This window comes from the organism of the source record quoted next, unplaced genomic scaffold (assembly GCF_019419815.1).
Source record: "Pyrus x bretschneideri cultivar Hongxiangsu unplaced genomic scaffold, Pyrus_bretschneideri_v1 Contig27, whole genome shotgun sequence".
Classification (NCBI taxonomy): domain Eukaryota; kingdom Viridiplantae; phylum Streptophyta; class Magnoliopsida; order Rosales; family Rosaceae; genus Pyrus; species Pyrus x bretschneideri.
In genome coordinates this window covers 2,101,187-2,116,871 of record NW_025999579.1, presented here as the reverse complement: position 1 = coordinate 2,116,871, position 15,685 = coordinate 2,101,187, and the positions used below count along the sequence as shown (strand labels likewise).

The window sequence follows — 15,685 nt, the reverse complement described above, 5'->3', positions numbered from 1 at the left end:
TTATTGTTTCACCAAATATAGTAAATAAAATAGATTTATTATTTTTTGTAGTTTACGAATTACACTATAACTTCCTGAGATTTTTTTTTTTTTAGTATATTGATATTTTTACACTAGGGGAATGGGGAGTTCGGCTAATCCACACAATGGGCAACCTAATTTGGTATCGAATTCGCCATTCACGAGATTCAAACATAAGATCTCTCACTTCCAAGTGAAAAGGAATATTACCAGACTGTAGCATTAAATGGCCCCTAAGATTTATTATGTTTTCACAAAAAACCTCACATTTGAGAAATAACACTAACACCCTTTGAGATTTTAATTTACTTTTATATCACCCCCTCAAAGATAAATTTACCCTTACAACTAATTACATAAAATTTAAAACTTTATAATAAATAGAAAATCAAGACAAAAAAAGTTCACATTAAACATAAAACAGTAAAAGAAAAAGAAATAAAAAAACCCTAGCATCTTCTTCCCCATCTCTTCTTCTTTTTGATTGTCGGCAATACAAACCAAAAGCTAATTTGACCACCCATTTTCAACATCCATCGACACATATTGTTGCTCCCCAGTAACCTCTCCTAAAATGCTTTGCGAGTGGGGCAGCAACATTTCTCTATCTTTTTAGTACTCTTTCTCAGCCATGTCTTCAACAAAAAGAAAACATGTCTCAATTGCAGCTAGTGATTCTTCGTCTTGTTTATTCTTGTTATTTTGATATGTTTGTTGCTCTTTTGGTTTTCGCGTGCATATAAAGGATCAACTACAATGACCCGAATTCACCATCAAATTAGGCGTCATTGTAGATCATCTCCATCAATCCAATCACACTAAGAGCAATCATACAATTTTAGCCTTCTTAAAACAAAAATGTTAAGGAGACTCTCTTAAAGTGGAATTGTTCATGGATTCTCTGTAACCTCATATTTTTTAGGGATAACTTGATATAGATCCAATTTTGTGAGAGATTAGTAGAATTAGTCCACTTCATTGAAATAGGTCCAATAATTGAGATTCCATGTATATTTATTTGTGGTTTGTACCATATTTACCCCTTAGGTTTACGAATTGTAGTATATACACAAAATTTCTTAATTATGAGATAATTTGTGGTTTAACTAATCCCTTAATTGTAGGATTAGTTATAGCCATATAATCACCTCAACCCCCAGTCTGTTTCATCCCTGATTTTTTCCTTCTTCCAAACAATTCCCTCTATCAATCCTCCTCTTTTTTGTCTCTTCTTTTCATGGGTGATATTTTTGTGTTCTTCCCTCCAAATTCGTTCCTTTAATGGAGGTATATTATATCATATTTATATTTTTATGTTCCGCCATGTAGGTTCCCAGCATTTTTCTTCCAATACAATAGGTAGTTTATTTTTGTTTTGCGGGTAGATTATATTTGCTTTGTAGGTATAAAGCATTTTCTTCCTATACAATAGGTAGGTAGTTACTAGATTATATCGGTCTTGTTTTCTTCATAAATAGTAGGTAGTTACTAGATAATATTTTAGTTTGAGTATTTAAATATTCAAATTTAAAAACTGAATAAATGATAAAAAATTAAAGAATTTAAATATTTTTATCTGAAGGGGCAAAATTGATATCAAAATATGTAATTGGATAACTGGACTCAGTCCCAAAAACTATCTAAGTTTTTGGACCTGGATCCAAAAGCCCCTATTTTTTATACTATATTTTATATTGTTGATCCATGAATTGACATTAAACTGTAAGGTGTCTAAGAGTCCATGAAGTTGCCCACTTGAGAGTCTCCTTAGCATTTCCTTTTTAAGGTAATGCTAGGGAGACAAATTTTCTAAACTAAATGATATGAAAGTTGACGGTTAAATTATAATCTAAGTGTTGAATAACGTGTTTATTTCTTATTGGTGACACAACATTTAGTTTGCAAATTTAATCTATCTAGCATTAGTTTTTGTTAAAACACGGTAAACCTCAGGGGATGAGAATCCTCTCCGGATCCTCTTTGTGGGGATCCTAGGGATCCTCACATTCTAATCGTTCATTGTACATCGTGCGGTCAATTTTCGTCAGATACTATTTGTGTTTAATTTTTAAATAAAAAAATCAAATGATTTATAATCATACGATGTACGTTGAATGTCTAAGATATGAGGATCCCTAGAATCTCCACCATTTGGATTCGGATAAAATCCAAATCCACCCTCAAGGAGTGTCAATGTAATTATCCTGCATATTTTACCTGGAACTAGACTTGGCTGCTGCAAATTCAACAGCTGCTAATACTTACACCCAATCCAGGCTGGACATGTGTTCAAGTTTTGATTTTTTTAATCAAACTCGGACACGTGTCCAACCAAAATTGGATGTAAGCAGCATATGTCTAGCTGGAATTTGGTGTAAGCAGCAGCAAAGTTAAATCTTTTTACCCGTCCTTGATTTCCTTTGAATTTTGGAATATGTGCAAAACTCCAGCTAGAATTCACTATCTACACATCTCTTTTTACTTTTCACACATATTTCTTAATATTAAATATAGAATCGCATGAATAGAAATATATCAAATAACAGAAAATAACAAAAATATGTAGATAGTACCATCCTTATTACAATTCATATACATGATCTCTTTATTCGCTCTTCTGCGATTGTTGTCGTAATGAAATATTATATTATTACAATTAAAAGTAGGAAACATATAGGAGTCAGTCATATTAGGACAGCTATGTTATCTGGCGACAAAAGAAAGATGAGAACAAAATCATCATGGTGACATAGTGGTAGTGGTACCACAAAGGATCATCATCACCTTGTTGTAGTTACTCTTTTGGGATAAATGCTTAAGATATTTTACAAAAGGCAGGGCTCTTTATTTTTTATTTTTTGGTAAAACAGGGCTCTTTATCTTTTATTAACTCATCACTTTACACTATAAAACTCAATTTTCACACTATTCTGATCGAACTCCATCTATTCCGTCAATTATACTGACATAGAAGGGTAATAAAGTAATTTCATCTTAGCTGTCAGTACCATTCTCTATGGTGACGTGGCAAAAAAATATAAAAAAATAAACCCACCTCCTCCACGTGCCCACTCTTCGCCTCCCCACTCCACTTACCATCACAAAATATTTTTCTAGAGTACTATTTATCAAATATAGTCAAAATTTGACCCTTATTTTAAAAAATATCAGTTTTTTTTATAAAAAGATATCATAGATAGCCAAAAATGAACTTCAAAATACTTAAATACCCTCATCGCATATGAGCTCCTGGGATTTTTTTTTCTCTCCGTACCTAATAATTGTTCAATTCACGTATATATGCATATGGGATTGTTTCTACTCTTTATTTTTTTTATTTTTAAGGGTTTTGATTATTTCAATATATTCCAATCCAATAAGTAGAAAGAACAAAAAGAGAATGAGCAATCAACTTTTGTCTAATTCATTTATTAATTAATGAACACCTACAATTTTATATTCTTGCATGATAATCATTTGATATTTTTTTCTGAAAACTTCATAGACCTGCAACTTCTACATATTTTCAAAATAGAATTTTTCATGTCTTCGTTTGGGTAGAAATCTCTAGTATACGGTTCCATGGCATTATGCATAAATAATATTAATTTGGGGAACACACACTTTTATAACGATCTAATTGTTGTTTCGATTGCTCCCCATAAATTCTAATACATCATTTTTACTTCAATTTTTATACTTATAATGCGTTATGGTTTCACAATGGTGCAGCCAACATACATTCATGGTGTTTGGTTTGTTTGACAAGGCTTGCAATATCCTCGTTTGCCACTCCCTTCCTCATAAACAACAATGAATAAAATTTAGAAGGCTGATGGCGGCTTTTACTTGTAATTAGGTTTTAATTTTGAGGGCATTTGAGTATATTTAAGTAGAATTTTGGATACATCTGAAATTCTTTATAAAAACTGATATTTATGGATTTAAAGGCTAAAGTTTGGTTATTAATGATAAAATCCCATTTTTCAATGTATCCTGAATACGGGGCGGCATGGTTTTGTGTGTGTGTTTTATTTATTTTATTTATTTTATTTATTTTTTATTTTAAGGTATATCGATATTTTTACACTAAGGAGATGGAGAGTTTGGCTAAACCACACAATGAGTAGCCTAATTTGGTATCGAATTCGTCATCCACGTGATTTGAACATATGACCTCTCACTTCCAAGTGAAGAGGAATACCACCAGACCGTAGTACTGAGTGACAACAAAAAATTGGACCATTTCTCGTTATTATAAGTGAAATTTTTTATTGAAATGTCTAGCTACTTGTAGTATGACATATGACATAGTGTGCTGTATTCTGGACAGAATTCAGATCCTCTTTGTGAGGATCCCGAGGATCCGTGAATCGTATCTGTTCATCGTACATCGTGCAGTCAGAAATTATTTTAAATATTTTTATTTAAAATAAACACAAACAGTACCTGACAAAAATTGATCGAACAATGTACAATGAACAAACACAATTCATAAATCTCCAAAATCCTCGTCAAAATGATCCAGAGAAGATCTTGTTGGTTCTGGGCATACTAAAAAATCATTCCCCGCGTCACGACCACCCTTTTCCCTTTATTCATAATCACAATACGTCCCTCTCTTTCTCTTCGATGGACAACGACTGACAAGACTGATGTGGGTATGGCTTGTGATGAGGAAGTTTGAGGGAAATTCAGCTGCTGCTTGGTTGGGTTTCCGTGAATTTGTTCCATTTTATTGTTTTCCTTCATAATTTTTTCAAAGAGTTTCAAACCTAATATGAATATCACTCCGCATAAGAACCAATCTGTTTCTTTTCCATTGAGAATGTGATTATTGAAACCAATTTTTCATTTTTCTCTTGGGCTCAGATCCACGGACCACAGTCGAGCGGAGTCGTTTCCATAGAGGCACAGAGTGAGTAGATGGAAAAAGATCGAAGAGAAGGAAGAAGACTTGACGATGGATTTGGGGCTCAAACTTTGCAGCTGTTGTGTGAATTCGGGGTTCAAATTCCATGGATTTGAAGGTCATACTCGCAGGGTTTTTCTTTGAAGGAAGAAGGCATGACGATTTGAGTTAAATACCCTTCTCTCATATGTTTAGATGGACACCACATAGCCAATATTTCTTCCAAGCCAACAGATTCTGTTAATTTTTACGAAATGGATAGAATTCGACCAACAACAAGAACAACAAAACCTTTTTTCACTAAGTGGTTACAAAATCCAACCAAAATGAAAAAAAAAAAAAAAAAAAAAAAAAAAAAAAGAAGGAGCTACAAAATGCAGAGTGATTATATTTTTGTTTCAAAGAAGAAAGTGAATTTAAATTCGAATTTCAGGTAGGGTATGAAAAAAGCCTTAATTATGTTTAGGATCTTCATTCTCGTAAGTCGTAATGATATTCAAAAGCGTGCAAGAAATCTATTTCATATCCAAATTTTCTCCAAACAAATAAATATCCTCAGTAAACAAATATAACGGACAAAATTATCATCTTGAGGCTTGTTATATAATTAGTATATATGTGTTAGAGGAAGTATTTGTTGATATTATTATCTAAAACATTAAGTATAAATTCATCATCTTGCTACATCATCTTGCTATATTATTACACATCAACTGCCGACCTCAATTGTCTGTAACTGGCTCTTCCTTATCAATTAAATATATCCTATCGTTGCTATATTTAAAAAAAAAAAAAAAAAAAAAACAAAACAAAACACATCAACTAGTTTTACCGCGCGATTGTATACTAATATCTCACAATATTTTTTCTTGATATATATAACTCAACTAATTAAGACTTAATGTAACTGACAATTTAAAATTGATCCATTAAGCCAAAATAAATATTTCATTGGATTGTATCTTAATTAATGTAACTGACAATTTAAAATTGATCCATTAAGCCAAAATAAATATTTCATTGGATTGTATATTCCCCCCCCCCCCCACCTCTCTCTCTCTCTCTCTCAAAGCTCCTTATTAACTAAAGATCTTCATTGAAACAGAACCACGTATGTGTGCAGTCCCCAGAAATAATATCTCCATGTCGGCCATAACTAGGCAAGTAGTACTAAGTACCAAGTAGCAACTACTCAAGGAAATTGTCAATTACATTAATATCACCTTTGGTAACGGCTTGGCCGATTGGCAACGACTTCTGAGACACCTATTTTCAAGGTGGATGTTGACTGCTTTATCTTAGGGGTTATCCACCCTTCTTATTCTCACCCTAGGTTATGAAAGAATATGAAAATAAAAAAAATCTTGGTTTTTTATTTGAAAAAAAAAAAAGAAACTTTGGGATTGCTAAATAACAGACGAAATAAATATATAAAGGCACAAGGGCGGGTGTAGCTGATTGTACTTCCTCTCTGCCAGACCCAACCCTAAAACTAATAAAAAGAAAGGGTATTCAGCTCGTTCCTTATTTACTTGGGTGCACTGCGTTTTCAAAAGCTTCCTGTCGAACCGGCTTCTATTTCAATCCGTGCAGGGACCATCTTGATGGTGTGGTCAATTTCAAGGATCATCTTGATGATGTTGGTCAATTTCAAGGATCATTTGTGATAAAAACCTATAAATCTTATGAGGCCCATTTATGTGTCACATTAACACTTAACAGAATTTTTGACAGAATTGTGACGGAAGGACCACATTGATTTGTGACACCTATTTTCAGGGACTACATTGATTGATTTTCAATTTTAGGGACCATTTTGATGGTGAGGGTCAATTTCAAGGACCATTTGTAATAAAAAAAAACTCCAAATTAAAGTCAAATTTAGCCAAATGTTAGGGACATATAGTAAGTCCTCAAGCTCTTTGGTGGACTCCAACACGTGCATTCTAATTTTTTTTTTTTTTTTAGTACATCGATATTTTTATAGAAGGGATAGTTCCACACAATGGGCAGCCGAATTTGATATCGAATTTGCCATCCACGAGATTCGAATCTAAGACCTCTCAATTTTAAGTGAATACGAATATCACTAGATTGTAGTACTGAGTAATAACACGTGCATTCTAAACTAAGATGGAAATATTTAGCCTTGCACGGTTGGAGATAGAAAACTTTAGCCTACATTATTTTTTAAAGGCTTTTTAGCCAAAACGGTTCCTGAGATTTGCATAACACATAACTTTGGTCCTTGAGATTTAAAATCAATAGAAGTGGTCCCTGAGATTGTCCACCATCCATTATTTTGGTCATTCCATTAAAAAACTCCATTAAGTGGTCCCTAAGCTTTTTAATGGAAGAACCAAAATGATGGATGATGAACAATCTCAGATACCAAAGTTATGTGTTATGCAAATTTCAAGGACCAAAATTATGTGTTATGCAAATCTCAAGGATTAAAGTTATGTGTTATACCCTCAATTTAACGGAGTTTTTTAACGGAATGATCAAAATAATGGATAGTGGACAATCTCGGGGACCACTTCTATTGATTTTAAATCACAGGAACCAAAATTATGTGTTATAAAAATCTCAATAACCATTTTGCTTAAAAAGCCTTTTTTAAATTATTAATTTTGAGGGGCCACGTTTAGCCTTCATGACAAGAGATGACCTAAGAGGGAGAATAAATTGGCATCAAATTTGTTATTTATGAAATTCAAATCTTAAACCTTTTACTATAGTTTTAGATTTCGTCCTTGAATATGACAAAATGTGGAGAATTGGTCCCTTCATCATTAACTTTGTTAGATCTTTCGTTATTTCTCTTACATGGCATCAAAATTAAAAAAAAAAAAAAAAAAAAAAGCTTGAAAAGAAAAAATCGTACCCAGACCTCTCTCCTCTCTCTCCCACCGCCTCCCACCAAATGCTTGCGACTTCACCACCGTTTCTCTCTCTCTCTCTCTCAGATTTTAAATGATCAACATATTTTACTTTCAGAAAGAGCTAAGGGGTGGTGTGGATGCGAGATAGGTTGGAGATAGGGGGTTGGGCGGTTTGTTGGAGGTAGTCGTTTGGGGTGGATGGCGGGAGGTTGGGGGCTGGGGTGGTTGCGGGTTGCTGGAGGTAAAACTAGTTTAATTGTTTTTTTTTTTTCTTTTAATGATCTCTTTTCTTTGTTTAATTTTTCTTAAAACATTTCAGAATTTGTATTAAAAAAATAAAAAATAAAAAAAAGATTTTGCCAGAAAAGTTAACAAATAGACCAATGCTATATGTACTATAAAATTTAAAAATTAAAACTAAAGAATTTTTAATTCAAAAACGAAATTAATTTCATAATAAAAATATAGGAAATTTTATAGTTTCCTCAATAAATTTATTTAAGGATTTTTATCACAAATAGTTCTTGAAATTGACCAAACACATCAAGATAGTCACTAAAATTGAAAATCAATCAATTTAATCCCTGAAAATGGGTGTTGCAAATCAATGTGGTCATTCCGTCACAATTTCATAAAAAAATTATGTTATGTGGTGATGTGACACATAACTGGACCTCACAAATATAATTAAATATTATCACTTGAAATTAAAAATATTTAAATATTTAAAAAACTATTTTTATTTTTGTATAATCGAAAACTTGAAAAAATAAAATAAAATAAAAGATGAATAGACATCTTCTTCTTCCCCTCCCCAATTCAAAACCTTCATTGCCTTTTAAAAGCTTTCGGGACTTCAGAAATCCTTCACACTTTGGATAGATTTTCGCTACTAGAGTCCACCATATGATCAACCTCCAATTTGGTTGGTTGGTTAAACAGTTAACATCAGCATCGCCTTTTCTTGGGCTTCAGCTCCGGTGGCTTCCTTTCCTTCGCCACAACCATCGCCTTCTCTTCCTCATCGGAACTCGCTGACAACTCACCATCCTCAACTATGTTTGTCCCACCCAGACTCAATCCCGACTCGCCGTCGCTGAACTCGAACCGTGGCGCAGTCGAATCCCAGACCCAACTCAACCGAGTTTTTCCATTTTTATTTTTTAAGTTTTTAATTATATAAAAATAATTTTTTAATTATTTACATATTTTTAGTTTGACATGGTAATATTTAATTGGATTTGTGGGATCCAATCATGTACCACGTCAGCCCATAACAAAATATTTTACGGAATTGTGACGAAATGATCATATTGATTTGCGACATCCATTTTCAAAGACTACATTGATTGATTTTTAATTTCAAAGACCATCTTGATAGAGTGAGTCAATTTTAAAGATCATTTATTACAAAAACCCTTTATTTAATTATATATTGAAATACTAAAATAAGATAAAATGTACTCGAATACTTTAGTAGATAGAGTAGTGTTATTTAGATACTTATTTTTTTTTTCACATACTCTTCTTAATTTTTAATCATAAAATTGAATTAATAAAAAAATATCAATGAAAAATAATTTAACAAAAATGTACAAAAATATAAAATGGACGTAGATCGGACAAAATATATCATGGGTTTAAAATTGAAAAAATATATGTGGTTTCGAGCCATACGGGCCCGGGAATGACCGACTGCTGCAGTGCCTCTGGCCAATCCCAACTCGACAACGTTTTCGACGAAACCACTCTGGTTTTCCAACCCCACCCATTGCACTCTTACAGCGGTTTTGAAATATCCTAAAATTATATCATATAAATACAGCAGAGAATTTTTTTTTGTCAAAATATACAACAGAGAATTGAGTCACTCGTATATAGACAGAGAAGGAGATATACAGAGAGAGAGAGAGAGAGAGAGAGAGAGAGAGAGAGAGGGAGCAAAAGCCATCTGTGTGCCATCTGGTTCTTTCTCTCCCATTTTTTCTTGGTTTCTTGGTGGGATTTCTGGTTTCTCTAAACCAGGAGCAACCATATATTTATAACGAGGATTATTAATTATTACTTTTTTATTTATAATAATAAATAATTGTTAGAGAGATTATGGGGAGGGGAAGGGTGCAGCTGAAGAGGATTGAGAACAAGATCAACAGGCAGGTGACCTTCTCAAAGAGAAGGTCGGGGCTGATGAAGAAAGCTCAAGAGATTTCTGTACTTTGTGATGCTGAGGTTGCTTTGATTATCTTCTCCACCAAAGGCAAGCTCTTTGAGTACTCCAATGATTCCTGGTATAATATGTACCCTCTTAACTACTCTTTGTTTCAACTACCATAGATTTTTTTTTCCAAAGAAACCTCGGCTGTACGATTGAGTTCAACGTTCTTCTTGATTATGTATCTTTTTACTTTTTGGTTTTTTTAGGGCGTGCTATATATTTCAGTTAAATTATTTGCGTTACATTTATTTCATGCAGTGCTGTTGATAATATCCTTCTGGTTTATGGTGTTGAATTTTCCCAAGTATACCGATAATTTTGTGTCATTATTTTCTTGCTCCACAATTGTGAATTAATTTTTAAATAATATTTAAAGTTTCTTGAGTTTCTTTTGTGGGATTTTCTCTCTCCTTTAATTTCATGCAAATACCAGCTGTTCGTTGTGTACCAGTGTACCACTGAGAGAAAAGGATGTCTGTGAGAGGGAGAGGGAGAGGGAAAGAGAATATATATTCCTCCGGGTCTATGTGAAGGTACGATAAACCTGTTCATCCATATAAAACAAAAACGGGAAGAAAAACACTTTTCGTTATGATAACATGTGGTGTCTTTTCGCTAATCTGCTTGGGGAGAAAGGGGAATATCTAGATATAGGTTAAAAACAGACTAAGCGAGGAGAATAATTAATTAAACCCAAATTAATTTGGTTTGGATCCTTAATTCTAAGTATCTCCTAGTTAGACCTTGAAACGTAGACTAACTGGAATATCCTACATTTTCTTTCTTGTTTCAGTGAATATATATATATATATAGAGAGAGAGAGAGAGAGAGAGAGAGAGAGAGAAAGAGGGAGAGAGAGAGAGAGAGAGGTTTGTGTGTGTGTTATAATATATACACATTTATCTGCGTTTAGAGTTATATAATTAGTAATTAATGAATTGTTGTCTGAGATTAGAGTATAAATTACACTCGCTAACAAGGGTTTGTGTGTGTTATTTGGTTTGTAAGTGGCATTACTTTCTTAACCATTTGTTTCTACCTTAGCTCGGATATCCTATAAGCAAATAGTACATCAAATCAGCATGAAGCAGCTTATTAAGAACCGGCACCTAAAACTATTTCAAAAGGCTAGATCATAAGACCTATTTCTTCTTTAATTATTATTATTGGTTGGTTCTCTCCCAGGCGGTTCCTTTAGTTGAAAATTAATTGATTTTCCATAAGCTTATCCCTGCAAGGATGCATGGATTGAGATTGTAGTGTACGAAACAAAAAAAATTTAACTATGAAACATATCCCCTTTATGTGTGTTGCATGGGGTGTTTGATGAGTGTGTTTCTTTTAATTAAAGTTTAGCATGCATATGATTCAATATCCAATGGATAGGGTTTTGTGTTTCTACTCATGTGTCTCAGGTTCGAAACTAACAATCATATGCCACTTGTTATGATTGTATTGATCCAGTTAGTTGTAAAGGAGTGAGTTGGTAAAATGTCGTATCGTAATTGTAGAGTGTCAGGTTGCTGTTTAACATATTGTATGACTCATTGATCCTTATCATGTAATAAGCAATACAATTCCGCTCATCTCTTTCTTCCTTCACCAACTGTTGATGGAAACTCCCCCCTCCCCTCCTCTTAATAATAATTTAAAAATGGTTGAACATGCATGGATGAGGGGGTTTGGAGGGCTTAATTTGTCTGTGATTTCCACGGAGAGCTAGTTCCCTATGTTTATAGAAATATTTCTTTTGTTTTATTAATTGTCACTTAATCATGGTATTTTGAGAAAGCTAACCAAAGTACAAATATGGTTCACAAATGAGTATTATATTATTAGTTTGAAAATTTTCTAATTTATTCAGTTTATAATTGGCCATAAATAAATAGGAGTTTATAATGTGTGTAGAAATCACTTTCCAAAAATATAATGTATGCATAAGATTCTTATAGCGCTTTTGGTTGCTAGAGTTCAAACTTCTCCAGTCGTCATACATATTTGTCCAATGTTCAATCCGGGTTAAGCAATTATATTTGCATTTGTTCAACTTCTTAGGTATTCTATGTCACAATTCCTCACTGTCCAGGTTATATAGATGTTGAATTTAAATTCGTTAATTGGTTTTGTCCAGTCAACTCTCATATCTTTTCCCACCACAACACTAACACCTGCAAATAGCAGCATATACAACAATGTTAGTTAGGTGATAATGTTTTAGCTCAACTTTCTTTATGTAAGCTAAAGAAGTTTCTACGCCACACACGATCGATAATATATCATGTTACATGTTTCCTCCTTAAATTCATTTTTTCATTTTTTTTCATGCTTGTTATTTAATATAAGAACACAATATTTGTATTAAGTTCATAGTTTTTATATGCATGAAATGAAGGTCTGTCTTATATACTATGACTACTTACTAGTAGATAATTTCCTTAATTTTTTGTATTAACAGCATGGAAAGGATCCTGGAAAGGTACGAAAGATACTCATATGCAGAGAGGCAGCTTCTTGCAAATGATAATGAATCCACTGTATGCCACCACACCCTCCTCTCTATCATTTATTGAAAGGCAAATAGTTTTAGATGAAACTTTTTTTTATCTTCTTTTCTTGTTTCAAGCTATACAAAGCTAACTTGAGTTCTGACCAAATATGGCTTCCTGCCTGGCTTTCTTTCTTATCTGAAAGCCAAAAGGATCACCATGAATTTGTTATCCATTGCTTTGTTGGTGTCAGTTTCCTAGCCTACGGACTGTATGATAACCATTTCATTTGCAGCTTTTATTTTGCACATTTTCTTGATAGCAAGAGAAGGAATGTAATGGAGGAATGTGGAATGAAAGGACGGTGGAAAGGAGGGAGAAATGAAGGAGAACGTAGGAAACAAAAACTAGAAACGAAAACCTACTAAAAATTGTTTTGAGTTTTGAGTTTCCATTTTGTCTATTTAAATCCATGAACACTTGTTCCACTTCCTTCCCACCACCCTTCCTCCACCTTTGCTCATTCCTCTTTTCTCCCTTGTATTCCCCCTCTATTCCTCACAAAAAGTAAAAAATTAAAACTAAAAACAAAATGGTTATCAAACATGTCCTTACCTAGCATTGCACATTACTTTTATCGCGTTTTTTATTTGAAACAGTTCGTTCATATATGGCATATTTTTATTCTTGTTTTACAGGGAAGTTGGACTCTGGAACATGCAAAGCTCAAGGCTAGGGTGGAGGTTTTACAAAGAAATCAAAGGTATACCAAGCGGATCAATTTAAGTACAAAATATCCCCCTTTATTTCCGTTATAATTAATAATTAAGGATCAAGTAATCAGTAAAAAATATAATACTTTCACTGATCTTGATTGGTTTGCAGACACTATATGGGAGAAGATCTCCAATCCTTAAGTCTCAAAGAGCTTCAAAATTTAGAGCAACAGCTTGATTCTGCACTGAAGCACATAAGGTCAAGAAAGGTAAAACCAGTAATGAACAAATTAACCATCAAGTATTTGGTACATATACACTAGATTAATATTGAATTTTTATTTGTTTTTGTTTTTCATTTTTAATTTAAAGAAATAGGCTAACTAATTGGAGTATGATTTTCATCACATACAGAACCAAGTTATGTACGAATCGATTTCTGAGCTCCAGAAGAAGGTAAGCCTAGAAGGCATTTATATATAGGGAATGAGAACACACCCTTTCTCTTGTGCTACACATTCTTGTTTAATTTTGTTTGATTTATTCGATGACTAAAATTAAACTGAAGTATGTAGGAAGAGAGAAGGGTGTGCTGATTATCATTTATATATATATATATATATATGTGTGTGTGTGTGTGTGTGTGTGTGTGTGTATCTATGCATGGAGTTATGTATGCATGCAAATACATGCATATATAAATCCATATTTCTTTCACCTTAATGGTAGAACATTGTCTGTGTGTGCCTTACATGACAGGATAAGGCATTGCAGGAGCAAAACAACTTGCTGGCAAAGAAGGTACGTAACAATATAGATGTAGTGTGTTATAAAATGTTTAATTTCGTAATTCCCATCGTACTGGCATTGTGTATATTGTGTATTTAATTGAACCATATATAATTAACTAGGTGAAGGAGAAGGAGAAAGCAGTAGCTCAACGGCCACAATTGGAGCATGCGCAGGAGCAGAGGTTGGACTCCTCTTCCTCCCTTCTTCCACAGGCATTGCAGTCCTTGAACTTCGGGTTAGCCTTTCTCCATGTTTAGTTTGGGTTTCATTTAAAAAAAAATAGAGATGGAGAGAACATATATTGGAAAACGAGGAATGAAAAATAATCGGAAGGTGGTTGAAGGGAGAAAAAAAAATGAAGAATATTATATGAAAACAAAATTTTAAGGCTCATTTGATAACCATTTGGTTTTAGTTTTTAGTTTTGTGTTTGTGAGATATGAGGAAAGTATGATTGAAAGGAGGGACGAAGAAGAGCGGAGGAAATATGCTGGGAGTGATAGATGAAACGTACAAGGAATGATACACAAAAAGAACACTAAAAATAAAATAAAATAAACTATTTGAAGTTGTTTACACTTTCAAGATGTTTTCATTCATTCTTCTTTATTTTGTTCCCTCCCTCACTCAAGCCATCTTAATCCCTCATTTCTTCTTTATACTTTCTCCATATCTCAAGGACAAAACGTAAAAATTAAAAATCAAAAACCAAAATGGTTATCAAATGGACCCTCAATCTTTTATTTTTAGTTTTCACTTTGTATGTAATTCCTTTCACATTTCTTCCCCCGTCCAATCTTCACTCTTGATTTGGCTTTTGAGCCAAAATGATCCCTAAGATTGACATAACTTCTCATTTTGGTCAGTAAAATTGAAAATCGATAGAAGTGGTCTCTAAGTTTGTGTAAATCATTTTGTTCTTTTATGAAAAATCTATCAATATCCTCGTTAAATAAAGGGGTTGATCTGACAAAAATACCCTTAAAATAGTGATCATGTGGCCGTTCACGTGGCAATTTAACGAGGATTATATTGACAGATTTTTTGGAATGACAAAAATAATTTACGGTAAACAAACTCAGAAAAACTTCTATCAATTTTCATTGTTAGGAACTAAAACTAAGAATTCTGTCAGTCTCATAGATCATTTTGGCAAAAAAATCTCTCGATATTCAATATTTTGTTCTCCCACATTTTTTTTATCATATATAACATAATATTGAAAATTAAAACTAAAAAAAATAGTTATAATACAGGTTAAATTAATTCATAAACGTGTGAATATATATTATATTGCAGCAGCGGGTCCAATTACCAGGCCATTAGATCAAGTGAGGGAATACCAGGAGATAATCAGCAGGATGGAGATGAAACTCCAACTCCACGTAGACCTAACATGCTGCTGCCCCCTTGGATGCTCCGCCACCTTAATGAATAGAAGAATTCATCACCATGAAATAATATTATCTCCAAAGGGAATAATATTATATAACATCAATTAATCAAGTAAACATATTATACTTATATATATCTATATATCTATACCAAGAAATTAATTGGTAATGTGCATGATGAAAACCCTAGACTCGATCTAGCTCCAAATGTGTATCGTATGTTGGAATTCAATTAATATATCTTAAGGGCTAGTTTGGTATTA

General features: G+C 33.1%; 1 protein-coding gene and 1 long non-coding RNA gene across 5 annotated transcripts; both read left to right on the top strand.

Moving 5' to 3' along the window:
• Positions 1-4,502: 4,502 nt before the first annotated feature.
• Positions 4,503-5,742, top strand: LOC125479050. The gene is made up of 2 exons (XR_007259766.1): positions 4,503-4,729; positions 4,894-5,742. It is a non-coding gene; the product is annotated as an uncharacterized LOC125479050 (long non-coding RNA).
• A 3,920-nt stretch (positions 5,743-9,662) lies between these two features.
• Positions 9,663-15,685, top strand: LOC103930362 (truncated transcription factor CAULIFLOWER A). Of its 4 annotated transcripts, none has more exons than XM_018643246.2 (8): positions 9,663-10,106; positions 12,490-12,568; positions 13,219-13,283; positions 13,406-13,505; positions 13,651-13,692; positions 13,996-14,037; positions 14,148-14,263; positions 15,331-15,685. In XM_018643246.2, exons 1-8 carry the CDS (start codon positions 9,922-9,924, stop codon positions 15,464-15,466), a joined length of 765 nt encoding a protein of 254 aa, XP_018498762.2. In that variant the 5' UTR covers positions 9,663-9,921; the 3' UTR covers positions 15,467-15,685. The 4 variants fall into 4 exon arrangements, with proteins under 4 accessions (XP_018498762.2, XP_018498760.2, XP_048443815.1 ...); XM_018643244.2 differs by having other exon boundaries at positions 9,664-10,106; positions 15,328-15,685; XM_048587858.1 differs by having other exon boundaries at positions 9,942-10,075; positions 15,328-15,685.

Excerpts from the sequence above, each read along its gene's own strand:
- LOC103930362 (XM_018643244.2), top strand. The coding sequence starts at position 9,922 with ATGGGGAGGGGAAGGGTGCAGCTGAAGAGGATTGAGAACAAGATCAAC. Across the intron at positions 13,506-13,650 it reads AGCACATAAGGTCAAGAAAG|AACCAAGTTATGTACGAATC; the intron begins GTAAAACCAGTA and ends CATCACATACAG. Across the intron at positions 13,693-13,995 it reads TTTCTGAGCTCCAGAAGAAG|GATAAGGCATTGCAGGAGCA; the intron begins GTAAGCCTAGAA and ends CTTACATGACAG.